Raw genomic sequence first — 14522 nt, 5'->3', positions numbered from 1 at the left:
CCTGGCCGTGCCCATCGCAGGCCAGTCAGACTCCACATAAGTGTCCCTGGACCACTGAAATTCTGCTGCTTTCCTGTCACCAGACGTAGCAGATGTGCAGAGACGTTGCTGCTTTCCACGCAGCTGCAGCACGAGGATTGCTGAAGCAAATCTCACCAGACCAGGCAAAAGCACTTTGTGTTTAGTGGCAAGGCTGTCCTCTTATGGGAGCTGAAAAAAACAGCCAAGCAGCTTTACAAACCTTAATGCATCTATATAAGGCAAGTGTGGGTGTACAGATACACCCTTTTGTGGTGGCTCAGAGCAAATGTGATAGATTTCAGCTCTGTTTTTGGCTATTTGAAGAAAGGCTTCCTGCTTCCTTTGGTGCCCAGTCACTTGAGTGCCAGGAGAGGGAAGGGTTAGCTGACTCTGGGCTCAAGGTTTTTCCAAAAGGGCATATGCGATTCCTTTGCCCTCCTGGGTGCTTTGCGACTTGCGTCTCTTGGAAGAGCCCTGCCGGGTTGCTCGGGACGCTGCGGGGTGCTGCAGAGACAAGGCTGCGTGTACGGTGAGGGCAGAGCACTAGCCGCTGGGTTTTTTGCCAGGGAGGAGCTGCAGTCGGTGCAGCGGGAGCTGGAAGTCCTTTCGGAGCAGTATTCCCAGAAGTGTTTGGAGAACGCCCACCTGGCGCAGGCGCTGGAGGCTGAGAGGCAGGCCCTCCGGCAGTGCCAGCGGGAGAACCAGGAGCTCAACGCCCACAACCAGGTGAGGCACCCGTTCCTGTGTCCTCATGGCACTGTCTCGCAAGGAGGGAGGGTTTGCAAAGCCAACGGGATAAAAGGTCCCCTTGCAGCTCTGGGCACCCCAGAAAGCTGGAGAGAAGCTGCTGGATTAGGCCAGGGAGATGCTGACTCGCCTGAGCCGCTGCCACGTTCGCTCTGTCCCCACCATGGCTCTCTCCTCTTCCCAGGAGCTGAATAACCGCCTGGCTGCGGAGATCACGCGACTGCGGACGTTACTGACCGGGGAGGGTGGGGGAGAGGCTGCTGGATCGCCTCTCACGCAGGGCAAGGATGCCTACGAGTTAGAGGTAAGTTTTCTGCCCCCCTCATAGCTGCAGGCAGCTGCTGGCTCTGCTGGGCCAAAGGGGCTGTGTTTGAGCGTGCAAGGAGGCTGCGGGCCCTTCGGGAGCACGCCGAGGTGATCCGCTGCACGGTGTGTCCATGGGGCAGGCGAGGTCTGTGCCATCTGCGCCGTGTGTCGAGGGGGTGCAACAGAGCCGGAGCTCTTGAGCCCTGATCCGCCCCTTTTCAGCACTTCAAGCCAGAAAGCCACTGTCCCCTTCCTCATCTCCTGCTTGTCCCGTGGGGTCCAATGCATACGAAGCCGTGGGGACTGAGAGGCAGTGAGGGATGTGCAGGAAGCACAGCAGTGATCTAAGCACGGGCAAGCGTTCCTTGCTGTCGCCACTGGATCCCGGAGTAATTTTCTTGTGTAAACTAAAAGAGGTGTGAATGAGCCACTTTGCAAGCGTGGGCATGGAGCCGACCGGGGCCTGAACCTGCAGCCCTTGCTCAGCTGTTGCCAGGCCCAGCTGGCTCTGTGTGCGCTCAGGTGGAAAGTGTTGCTGCTGTTGTTCCTACAGGTCCTACTGCGGGTCAAAGAATCAGAAATCCAGTACCTGAAGCAGGAGATCAGCTCTCTCAAAGACGAGTTGCAGACAGCACTGAGGGTAATGTCCAGGACAGGCCTATTTCTATAAAGGCCCGTAAGGGCTGTGCTCTCCTCCTGTGCGTGCGCTCTTGGAATTCAGCTCGCTTATCCCAAGATTTGAAACAACATTAAATTTTTCCCCTTAACTGAACTCAGTACCCGTTTTGGTGTCATTGATAAAGCATTCCACTACTGAATCAGTCCAGGATTTACCCCTTCCCCCTTCGTGTGGGAAAACATCACCTTCACTGTTTTTTCCTGGTTTCCTATCACATCAGATCAGATTTGAAATGGCAAAAATATTCGGTGTCACAGATCTGCCCAGCCTCCCAACATCAGATCTGGTTTGCTCTGGACAGCCTGTTTGCCAAGGCCAGTTCTGGGAATTCTAGTTCTATTCAACGTCTTTACTAAAATTAAAACCCACAAAGCAAGTAATCTTGTAACAAATGGGTCAGCATGAATGGGCAGCATTGCATGCTAGTCAGAGAAATCAGAGCTTTCTGCATAACTTAAGTCAGTCCTGTGTTGCTGTTAGATGCGGCTTCAAAAGCATGTGTAAAATATGTGGGTTGCCCCCAGCTGAGCATTCAGCAGGACAACTGGAATTTATCCCTCTCATCAGCAGCCAGCTCCCGTAACTGTAAAGTGCGGAGTAGGGAGGAAAAAAAAGTGCTAGGTGAGCAGGGCATTGCTCCAATGCGCTGCCCTTCTTCCGGCAGCTTTTGTCAAGCTTCTCTTCAGCACGTTCATAAACCCCTTGGCTCCAATTGTCTGTCTTACTCTGCCGGGTTGTTCTTGTTCCTTTGCCAGGATAAGAAATACGCCAGTGACAAGTACAAAGACATCTACACAGAGCTGAGCATTGTGAAGGCCAAGGCAGACTGTGATATCAGCAGGTTGAAAGAGCAGCTGAAAGCAGCCACAGAAGCTCAGGGAGAGAAATCCCCTGTGAACACCACTGTATCGGGATATGGTCAGTCCTCCTCCAGCTGCTCTAAGCAATCTCGGCTTTCTGATCTTAACCACGTGCATCTTGGAGTACAAGCTCTTGTGCGCTAGCGGGTCCAAAATGTAGGACTTTGTATGGTGCTTTTTTGCCATTTCATGCTGCTTCCTGCCTCTGCTCCTTGCAGACCATCTCACCAGAGATGGCAAGCAGCAAATGGACCCGAACTGCCCTCCCCATGGCAGTTCCTCCTTCCAACTGGAGGATGGGAAGCTTGTAGTCTTTGGTAGCCTTCTGTCATTTTGCATCATGAAAGCCTCATGCTGCGTTTAGTACGAGGGAGCAGAGGCCCTGGAGAGTCTCCTCGGTCCTTATGGCAGTGCTGCTTGAGTCAGGTTCACTGGGGGCATTTGCCCAGGCTGGGAAGGCACATAAGCCCCCCAGCTTTGCTCCGTCCAGGAAGCCTATGGCACCAGGCTAATGCTGTTTCTTTTGCTTCTCCCCAGATATTATGAAATCAAAAAGCAATCCTGATTTCTTGAAGAAAGACAGATCCAGTGTTAGCCGACAACTAAGGAATATCAGGTCAAAGGTGAGTTCAGATCTTTCCCCGTATGCTGCAAGTGCCCAACGTCACTCTCCAGTGGGGGTTGCTGGGGAAACCATAGAGCAGATTGGAAGAACTTGGTGGGGGGAAGAAAACAGAATTTCTCACTCGGTAATGCTAGCGTGAATGGCACTTGAGAGAAAACCTAGCTTTCAAGCGAGAAATGGCTTGCTGTGCAACCAGCAAGGCCCCCATCCCCGTGATGTCTTGTAGGACATGCGTTGCTGCATCTGCTGAAATTTAGGTGTGAGGCTGCTCCCCCCTTGAAAAAAGTATGATGCTCACCCTAGTTTTTGGTCTTTCACAGGAGGATTCTTGCAGTATTTGCTCCCCATTTTTAGTTGAAATTTAGGTGGTATCAAAAGGTGGAAATGTGCACATCATTCTAGATTTTACAGTGTTCAGCACTGCCAGCTTTTTGGTCTTTACATGGAGCAAAAGTGCCTTGGTGCTGAGCATATTTAACGCACGCTTTTCCTGTGTGTTAACATGGTGCAGATGGCCCTGTGGTTCTCCAGCCATTCTGTACTTGCTGTTGGTCCCAAGTCCAATAACGCTGTGCCAAGCTCGTCTGTGCTTGGGCTGCTGACTGCCAGAATTTCATCGTGTTATGCACTCATTGTTTCCGTGGGACCACAGGAAAAGGAAGGGCAAATAAGGCTGCTCAGAAGGCGTCATTAAACATAGGTCAGTCAGAAAGGAGATCAGCATGGGCAAAACTTGCTTTGCCTCTCGCCACTGGATACTGGCTGTCTCATGCTGGTGTTTGAAGTGGTTGGGATTCAGGCAGGGTGAGAAGCCCGGCAGGTGAAGGCTTCTCACGCTGTGCCCACGCTGGGGAAACGATCGTCACCCGAGCTCTGCAAGCGTTAGTTCGTCAGCCTGAGGTGTGCAGGCTGCACCAAGTAAATACAGAGAGCATCTCTGCTTATTTAAGGGTGCAGCACAGGCCTGGCTTTGCAGACTTGCTGTGCCAGATCTGATGTTTGGTTTCCCTTCACCACTTCAACTTAGTCCTCATGGTCCCCTGTTCCATGTGTGTAGGGGAAGGAGAAGAGAGCAAGCATGTGCTCTGCCGCGGGGCACGCTGGCTGCTCTGTCGCTGCCGTGGGGAGGGGGAGGCTGGGGCAGGGCTGCACGAGCACCAATGCATTTAGGATTTATGAGCTTCTTGTTTTGTTTTGTTTTGTTTTTCTTTATTTTGCTCTTTCCTTCAACAGTCCGTTATTGAGCAGGTCTCATGGGATAACTGAAATGAACCCGAGTCCAGGTTCCCTGCCACGTAGGTAAACAAACCGGCACCTGCCAAATGACACAGCTGCCCACTGGAGCAGCCCACTTTTGCATGCACTGCTCACACCTCCATGGCAAATGAGAGCCCTTCTTCTCTTAATGACTGACTGGTTTATTTACTGTCAGTGATTTTACTGGGGGAGGGGGAGTGGGAGAGGAGAAGAGAACGGACCCGAGATCTGTTTAAAATGCAGTCTTTCTGGCTCTTCCCTGGGAATTATATGGTTTTCTCATCTTCCCCCTCCTCCCACCCTCACCAACACAGCTAACTGTCACGGAGAGGATTTGGACACGGTGGGGCACGTTTTCCTGTTTGCTGTGTTGGGAGCGCGGGACGCTGAGTGTGCATGCTTGAATGACTGTGCATGCCTCAGACTAAACTTTAGCAACATGCAGGCCATGCAGGAAAAACAGTCTGTTTGTTGTTAGCCAGACAGAGGATCAGATCGGTGATGCCTATGAGCATTTCATCCTCAGAGTAGGGCAGAGGGCACATTAGATGAGGCCAGTAGCAACCGCATCACATACATGTCTCCCACGAAAGCCTATAGCTTGTACGGTAACACCCAGGTCTCAGCAGCAGAGAGTCTTCCTTGCAGAGTAACCTCTTCCTTCTGCTCTCCAGGCTTTCCCCAGCTCCCTGGCGTTCACCCCACTGCTCTTCATCACTTGGCACTGCACCTCCGTCTCTCATGTTGGCTGGAGGCTTCGGAGCTCATCCAGCAGGAGGAGGGAGCTGATGAGAAAAGGGGCTCATTCTCATGTATCTCGAGTAACCAGATACTATAGTAAATTTTATTGGCCCATGGTCAAGACTGAAGTGAGAGCACCTGCAGAGGGAGGGGAAAGAAAAGAGAGGCGAGATCCCCAGAACGGTGATAGAGAGTTAGCCTGAGAGCTGCAGGAAGTCTGATGGAGGATCACTTTTAGTCACAGATTTCACCCTACGTTAGTCTGCCTTCATCAGGTCCCCTTCATCAGCAACTCAAAAGATTGAGAAACTCCCTAAGGGGTGATTTTGCTGGAATTTTTACTACTAGGCAGAACAGTCTAATGCTTTATGTCGTCTTGTTCCATATAATAGGAACTCTCATGTTCAGACTGGAACGCATGGGTTGCTGCTAATGTAAATAGGCCCAAAGTTAACTTCCTTTAGGAAATATATACTCAGATACTTGGATCCCCAGAGTTTCTCTGCTGTCAGCCGAAAAGAAAAAATGTATCATTTGTAAATTAAAACCAATCCATTTTAGTGCTTTCATTCCCATGCTGTTTCCCAAAGCCGTTCTGGATTTCTAGACCTGTGGGAGAAGAAACATTTTAACCAGCTCAGGATTGTGGGAACCTGCACAGCCTCATGGCAAGTTTATGCACACCGAGTCTTGCCTTGACAACCACACATTAAGCAAAACCTGGCCCAAGAGTCTAAACTGCTTCTGTGATCATACAGTCCTCTGACACCACAGTCAAGGAAGTAAAAGCAAAAGGGGACATTGCTATCAATTAATAGAAGGGGTTTTGTGTGCAGGTCTGTGCCTCTTGAAGCAGCCATACGTTGGTCTGTAAAGCAAATGCCGTTTGAGTTGCAGAGCAAATTAAGGAATCGGCTTGCATGCAGCAGAATTATCTGTGAGATAATTTGGCCCTTTTGGCACTTTGCTGGCTGCCTGTCTCTGTCTCAGAGCAGATGCATCCCAGCAGTGAAAGCTTTTACGGTGCATAAGTGGGTGACTTTGCCTGCTGTGCAGGCCTAGCTGCTGGGGAGGGAGATGTCTGCACCTTCTGCAGCAGCAGCAGCGAGCAGGGAACGTGCACTCTCTGGTGCCCTGATCCCCTGCAGCTCTTAGGCCACATTTTTTTGGGGCTGCAGGAAGGAGAGATGGCTGGCTTTGGTCTTATGTGTCTCCTTGGGTTAGTTTCAGGTTAAAGCTGTCTTATAGCAGGCAAGCTATTTGCTTCTGTGTTTCTGCCACTCACATAGCTGTTTTCCCAGATCCTTAGCTGTAGGTGACAGTAGTTTTCACCGATGCAAATGCCAAGGGCTAGCAGGATGGAATTTTCTGTTTCATAGCTGGCTGTCATGCCTTGAAATGTGGATGCAGAGTCTGAATTGGGTCAGACAGCAGATCCTGCTAGAACCTGGAGCAAGCATTCAGTTGAGAGTCCGCTGTCTAACCCTGTGCAACCAGCAGCTTTGGCTTGGGAAAGACCCCAGGCTGGGGTTAGAGAAAGGGTGGGATTGTCACTGGCAATAAAATGCAGTTTTCAGGGCTGTTTTGGACAAAGCGTGAACATTGACTGGAGTCAGGACCACCCAACACGTACATGCATTCGATCAACAATACAATTGTGCCGGCAGATGGGGAGGACCAGTGTGCAAGTCCTTCTTTGCGGTTGCAGTAATTTATCTTAGCAGAACCAAGCTGGACTGCCTGATAGCCCTGAAATCCTAGAGCTCTGCTGAAATTGCCCCAGCCGTAATGACACTGCGGGCTCCAGGGATCATTTCCCAAGGCGAGCTAATCATGCTTTCACTATTGTGTGCCTCTCATTTGTTTCCAATTCGTCACCTGGTTAATCTGCAATCTCACCCTCTCTCTAGGCGTGATTTCACCAATAACAGCATTCCATAACTGTGTGTTTTCTCTAGCATGTCCCACTAATCTCTCCGTCGCGGAGGCCATTCTCCTGCTGCCCACGTTTCCTTTGCCTGAGCATCGCACCATTTCTTTGTGCCAGATCCCTGCTGCCGTGGCCCTGTCCGCTCCCGCCTGCAGTGTCCGATGCTGTCTTTCTTTTTTCTCTCCCAGAGTCTGAAGGAAGGCCTGACTGTGCAAGAACGCCTGAAGCTTTTTGAATCCAGGGACTTGAAGAAAGACTAGTTCTCCCCGCTCCGCTTGAACACGCGCACCTCCCAGCTTGAGGCAGCACAGCACCAGCACCGTTTGTCTCTCGTTCCTTACGATTGTCCTTGCTGTTGTTCGTCTTGACGCTCCTGACGAGACTGAGCTCTGCGGTGGCGGTCCCCTGCCGCCACCTCTCACCTCCGCAGCTCCTTTCCCTGCTTTGTGAGATGCTTCAGAGACTGAGAGGGAGAGGAAGGGATGGGTTTTTTTTTTTTTTTTCTTCCCTCTTCAGTGCTTGTAGGAGAATCCTTCCTTTACTGTAAACCATTACACTAAGTGTCAGTATTAAGGCTCAGTAGCCTATTAATAAGCTAGCTCTGTCGTACCAACTGTTTGGTATAAAAGCAGGGCCTGGGTGGTATAGGCCGTACCTAGCTCTTACTGCTGTCAAGAGACCCAGTGCTCAGAGCACACCAGGAGCCTAATCTAACCGTTGATCTTTACTGCATTACTTGCACCTACAAGGGGGGAAAGCCTGTGGGAAAGTGTCAGGGAGCGTAAGTCAGTACCTGTGTAAGCAGCCAGGAGGTACAACACATCTCGCTGGAAAAGGATGGAAGAAATGACTCGCCTGCCCCGTGACTGTGCCGTATCCTGAATGTAGGTGTTACTGAAGCCCAGTGCGCTTAGGTGTCTTTCCAGATGGTTATGGTTAGGGAGTTACAGCTACTCATGTAAAACGTAAGGTCTGCCCCCTTGGCCATGTCTTTGTCTCCCTTCTCGCTGGTACCCGGGCCTGAGATACGTATTTCTGGGACTGAGTCGTAAGGTCACTTTCTTGCCTCTGTTTGATCAAACCCAGCAAACTCTTTTTGGCTGTTACTCCCCTCCTCTCATTGAGTCCTGTGTATCCTAGGATCTGTGCGCATGTGAAACTCCCTTTTCCTAGTCAAAGAAGGAAAGTAGAGTAGAAAGTAGAACCAAAACTGACTGAAAATGCACAGTGCTCGATGCATATAATGCTCCTTTTTTATCAGCTTTCTTGAATTCAACTCTTCTTGTCAGCAGGGCAGCTCCTATTTTAATTCTTTAATCTTTTCCTGAAATAAAAATCTCAAAACCTGTATGTGCTTCAGACCTTCTCAGTCATAACAGTTTTCATATTTAAAACATACAACTTAGCAATGTGAGGCCAATAAACTGATACCCATTAAAAGTGATTTGAGAGAACTGGTAGCAATAGATGCAGCACACAGGCAGCCTAATACAGGCTATCTTGCTAGAGGATCTGCAGACTCTGCAGCAGCAGGCCTGCAAGGGCACTGTGGCTTAATCCCAGGTTAACAAGAGCATTTCAATATGCTTTACACCTATAAAGCGCCCAGGTCCTGCCTCACTGATCAAAGAGAAACGCGTACCTCGCCGCTGAACGCAAATGCTGCTCACTCTGGCCAGAAGCAGTGTTGAAATACTGCTCCAACGCATTAGGTTTCCAACCTAATTTAGCCACCAAGTGACCCACAACACATCAGACTCTGCTTCTAAAAATATGCCCTAGCCTTTGTGTGGAGCTAAGCTTCCTCTTGTCTCTCAGGTGCTCAAAACGTAGTTTAAGCAGGCAGTGGCATTTGGACAGATCTGTGCATTTTCATGGCTAATTTGGGGTCCCTAAGTAGGCATGGTGCTTTGAGCAGCGGCTGAAAGTTACAGGAGTGCTGCAGAGCAGTACTTGGGAGAAGTTCTCACTACCAGCTCTGGAACTGGTAGCAGCCGAGGGCTTGGAGACAGGCGCTTTCTCCATGCCCAGCTAGGCTACGACGGGTGCTGAATAGTTTTCCTTTATCCAGTAGTTTTCCTCCGATCCATGCTGAGGCCAGCAGCTGCCTTATCCTTCCCCCCCGTCCCGCATGGAGGAACGTAGCCTGCTGGTATGTGGTCAGCAGACAGAAGCTGTTTGTCCCCAGCTTCGCACCTGCACAACAGGCTTCCAAGTAAGCAATCCTCAAAGTGGAACCTGTCAAATTAGATCTAACCTGGGGCTGTGGAAATCACTGTTCTCACCATGCTGATCTTTTATCTGATGGCCTTTTAAAGCATTGACTGTTACTCATATATAATCGTGGTAATGCTTAGTAATAGCTTTCTGCAGCCACAGCATGGGGTCCTGTTTCCCTTACAGCTGAGGTGGACTAGATGAACTCTTCCTGCTTTTATCCTTCCCGCTTTCTCAGCCATCTCCAATTTGTGTTTTGTGCTTAAGAGGCTACTTCTGGAAGAAGCTGAAGCTCTGTCTCTACTTGTGTGCATGGTTTCTCTCCCTTTGGGCATCTTGGGCCTTTACTGACTAAGTGAGAGGGCTGATTCTCCTGCATAACTTCATGGTTGAGCCAAGGATGTGTGTTTGGGTCCCAGTTCCAGCAGCAGCTGGGAACATGACACTTCAGTGGGATCTACTACGAGGTAAAGACAACGGTGTCTTTGAATTAAACCAAGGACATTAGCATCTGCCAAGCAGCACAGATTGCAGGACCAGCAGAGATGTCAGTGCTGTGACCCAGGCTTTTAAATTCTGACTATTGCTTGGGTGGAAGGGTGAATGAACCCACTGTGGTTCATCTACTGTATATGCCTTTCTGCACGTGACAGGAGGTCGTCATGTGTCCCATATGCCTAGTGTGCTTCCTTCCAAACTTATCTACGCAGCTCTCAGCAGAGATGATAGTTTTTTTTTTGATATTTCCTCCTTTGCTGATCCAGATTTGACTATGATGTGCAGAGCAGACTCTCTGCTAGCTTTCATGCCCTGCTTCACCTGGCAGAGGCCTTGGGCCACAGAGTTATGATGGGGATTAGGGCTCAAGTATTGTCATTTCTCTTCCCAAGACTGTGCTGGATCCAACGAATGAGCGTCCAAATAGGGTCTTCCTCCTCCTTCTGATCTGTCAAGTAGGGTGGGACTTGGGCCTCTTAAGGCAGCTGAGCAGAATGTGTTCTGGGCTCCTTCTCACCAGGTGGCCTCTGACCTTTCTTACATCCCTTAGGAAAAAAAAAAAAAATCTTGATTTTTCTTTGCTTACCTCATTTGCTCAGGAGCACTTACTTTAAGCGTGAGGACTAAATGTTGCCATTCATTTGTAGTTGCATGCTGGTAGTATGGAGGAGCCAGGCTGAGACCTTTTCTAGTACAGGTTCATGCCACCGAGCCTCTTGAGCCTCCAAGGAGAGATTGATTTTTTTTTTAATTATTATTATTTTTTATGCTTTATACTCTACCATACCAAGAAGTCCTCTCTTGCACCTTGCTTTCTTTGCCCTTTGATCCTCCTGTTCTTATTTCCTAATGTAGGAATATGGGGCTTGACAAGTGGAGGCCACATCTGGTATGGCTACACAGATGTGGAAACAGGCTGATGGGCCATGAGGGTGACCCAGAGCTTGGCACGTTGCAGGTGGCCAAAGTAGAGCTGCCGGGAGCTTTGAGCCACGTGGACTGGATTGCTTGTTCCAGAAGAGGTGACGAGGGAAAACTGACGTCCAAGTGGACGTCATCTTCCTCATCTTCTGTCTTGCCATATGTAAACACATTAATACAAAAAAATAAATATGGGTGAGCATGGGCAAAAAGACACTGCAGTGTATTAGCAAAGTAGAAGCACTTAGATGTTAGTGCAAGAAGGCAGAAGAAGGTGCAATTACAATGCAATGGATAGCAAGCTGTTGAAGCATGTTGGTACTGAAGCAATGGATGTTCCATGGTGTGGGTTAGAAAGGCTTTCTGCTTGTGCTCTGGCTCAAAAGTGCCCTGTGAAGTGAGGCTATGAGGGTTTATTCTTGTTTATACACATAGAAAACCATACTAAGGTTTAAAAAAAAACACAATTCCAAGAACGCTTGCAAAGAAGAGACCACTTGCATAGACTTTTCTCTTTTCCTGTATATGCACACATATGCTTAGCAAAAGGTCATATACACGTTCTGGGCCACTTGGGTCAATTCTTCACTTGAGGAAATGCCCACAATATTTTGACTCTTTCAGATGAGACACTGACCGGAGATACGGCATAAGCAAGGCTGACGCTGGAATTTTTTTAATTTCCTTTTTCTTCCATCCTAGTTTGTGTTTATCTCCTTATCATACAGAAAAATGTCAGTCCTCTCATAACCTCCAGCTTAATGGGCTCTCTGAATCATCTGTAAAAGAATTTGACTTGAAGTTTGCTAGGACTCCTGTATGAGTCAGGAGACTCAGACCCTGTGGACTCAGCTAGTCAAAGTTTTGCCATTAGGGAACATTTAATTCATGTAGATTGGCCAACTTCTCTGGACTTCAAACTGCTGATAAAAGCTAAGCAGACAGACAAGTTCACCGAGGAAAAAAAAAAAAAAAACTGGCACCAACAACAGCTATAGCCAAAACAAAATGTGTTAAAAGGAATGAGGACAGTTGCAGCGAACACACACAGAGAGTATGGAGGACCGGGTGGGACCAGCCTCTGGCGACTATTGTCATGGTTTTAGCAATGTCTAACAAGCCAAATCAATTAATTTTATTGCTTAACTTTGCTGTTTTAAAATACTTATCACTAAGCAAAGGGGTCTTTTATGAACATGGTGGTGGGCTTGTATACTGTCCCTGTTAAGAGCAGCTATCCTCAACAGGGAGTTAGGCTTCTTTTTAAAAGAAAGTAAACAGAAAACCCAGCCCTGCTGTACAGGAGGCAAGGCCCCGCTCGGTGTCTTCAGCCGCTACGTCACGCTTCGGAGCAGCACTCCTCCAGATGTGTACAACTGTGTACTGCAGTAGCTATCAGTTCTGGAGGGCACAGAAAAGACGTTTGAGGAGGCAAGATGTTGTGGCATGAGCATGACTCTGTTCTGGACTACTGCAGGCTGGATTCCAGGTTTCATGCCTCGCTCCGCTCGCAATGTGGCAACTCGCAGAGCATTTCTCCAAAGCATAAGGCAGTACTTTACTGCCTTTGCATTAAAGAAGGATAGAGAACCAGCAGCGCCAATAACAGAGCCGGAACCTGAAATATTTCTACAAAGAGCAGTGCTTTTTTTTAAAAAAAAAAAAAAAAATTGGGAAACTTTTTTGCTGATAGCAATGTTCTTTAGTTATTCTATTTCTATTTCTTCCTGCTCCAGGCCTCATCATTTTTCTAAGATAAGAGAAATCAGTGGCTCTTTACATTAGAAAGTGTGTGGAGAATGGGGAAAGCTATGGGGAGGAAGGAGGGGAGAGAGGGAGATCGAGCTCCCCATGTGCGCTAGAGGCTTTTAAATTCCAGCTACAGCTCCCACTGCACGTTTCTGTGACACAGCAGAGCACGCTGCAGGTTGCTTCTCCTTTTGATGTGGGCCAGGTGCCTGCTGTACAAAATGGGACAAGTCCTTCTAGCAGGTATTCTGCTTCAAATGCTCTTAAAAGGCACAGTATATACACATTGGGTAATGTAAAATGCAAGCAGCTGCATTTTACACAGGGCTACACTATTAATAGTACTGACATGCAAGATTTAGGAAAACTCAAGTGCAACAAAGCTGCAGGCATACACGCCTCCTAATTGCTTCTGAATATTTCTTTTCTTTTGCATAAAATTTTCCCACTGTTTGCACCCTCTCTCCCTGAAACAGACCAAGTCCTTTCTAAATGTGACCTTTTCTTTGCTCACCTATAAAAGAAGCTGCAAATTTTATTCATTTGCTTCAAAACTAAACTTGTGTGCTGATTTGCAAACCAGAAAAAGGCTATTTTTTCCTTCTGTAATAGAAGTTGACTGGAATGCTTTTAAGCTGTGCCCCCCCCCTCCCCCCAGCATTGTAAAATGTGTCACTTTTGTAACAACTATATACTTGATTGGATCCCACTAGCCCTTTGCATTTTTTTGTGGTTCATATGCAGTACTTAGTTTGTTGTGAACACTTAAGCACATGCACGCTCACTGTAGCTTGCCTTTCCTCTGTAATTTTTTTCCATTTTTTTTTAAAAAAGCTTTGTTATTCTTCTCTTTTAAAAAAAATAATTTAAAACCTGTATAGTATTCAAAGCACGCAATGTAAATATTTATTACTCAGAAATTAGTGGAGGGTTCTCTTTTGTGACTAAGTTGTGTTTTTGATTTTTAAATCTTGTTCTAATACAGATGTCCCATTTGGGGACTGGAAGAGGAACGCTGAGTGTAATATGTTCAACACACCCCATCTTCCCTGATAGAATGTGTGTTTGTTTTTGATGACTGTTATAAATATCTTTTCAAACATTTTCTGCTGACCTATACCTTTAGTTTTGAAAATACCTGTCCAAAGAATGTGTACAGTCTGTTTGAGAACTGTAACCCTACTGCGCTATAAACTTTTTTTTCATTCTGAGAACGCAGTAATCTTGCATTTGATGGTGGCATTAACACCGTGAGTGTGCAAACTGTTATACCTATGTAGAGAAGTAGTAACTACTTTGTGCTAGAGCATATAAACTATCCTTGCACAGTAACTTAGAGGACTGTTGCAGTCAGTGAAGTAAGGTCCCCAGATCTCAGAACCTAGTGTGTAATGGTTTAACTCACTTGTGCATCAGCATCGAGGATACTCTGTAAGGCTACTTGGACTTTACAAGGGAACTACAGACCTAGCTCCCAGCCGTGCAGATACATATTGTACTACAGCATGGAAGTTTACTGTAACTTACAGTATGTAACTGTTTAAATATAACTTTCAATACAATGTAGTTACTACTGAGTTGAACTTTTGTGATCCTACCGCTGTAATAGAAACCCTTTCTTACAAGAGGATGCAAAAGTACTGTTGCATGACCAGGGAACAGGCAGGCTGAAAACAACGTAGCTGTGTCAGCGCTAGTGGTTTGCCTTGCCTCAGCCTGCACTTTGAGACTACTAAAAGAAACCAAGGGTGTGGGATTTACTAGCAGAAACCTGATTAGCCAGTCAAGTTGGTATCAACTGAACTAATCCAGCTGGCCATGAACTAGTAAATAATTAGTGCAATTACAAACAACTATTTTCTCATTCTTCCTGCTTTCTTCACACGATGATTGTGTGCTGGATGCGACAAGAACACTGACTCTTTGTTCTAAACTAGAGAGAGCAAAGTATGTTGTAAGACACTAAAGACT

The 14522-nt window shown here is 47.6% G+C and overlaps 1 protein-coding gene across 10 annotated transcripts in view; it reads left to right on the top strand.

Moving 5' to 3' along the window:
• The window catches only part of MPRIP (myosin phosphatase Rho interacting protein), a 110154-nt gene extending 96037 nt beyond the window's left edge, over nt 1-14117 (top strand). For 7 of the 10 annotated variants that reach the window (XM_068909108.1, XM_068909106.1, XM_068909105.1 and 4 more), the window contains 6 exons: nt 588-747; nt 953-1072; nt 1628-1714; nt 2509-2671; nt 3151-3236; nt 7355-8514. In XM_068909108.1, coding sequence (XP_068765209.1) covers nt 588-747; nt 953-1072; nt 1628-1714; nt 2509-2671; nt 3151-3236; nt 7355-7426 — 688 coding nt within the window. In that variant the 3' untranslated portion in view covers nt 7427-8514. Of the gene's footprint in view, nt 1-587; nt 748-952; nt 1073-1627; nt 1715-2508; nt 2672-3150; nt 3237-4471; nt 4538-5169; nt 5307-7354 lie in introns of those variants that run through there. The other 3 variants (XM_068909099.1, XM_068909100.1, XM_068909102.1) reach the window with 3 other exon arrangements.
• Nucleotides 14118-14522: the final 405 nt, after the last annotated feature.

This window comes from Struthio camelus, chromosome 15 (assembly GCF_040807025.1).
Source record: "Struthio camelus isolate bStrCam1 chromosome 15, bStrCam1.hap1, whole genome shotgun sequence".
Taxonomy (NCBI): Eukaryota; Metazoa; Chordata; class Aves; order Struthioniformes; family Struthionidae; genus Struthio; species Struthio camelus.
This window is presented reverse-complemented; position numbering and strand designations above follow the sequence as displayed.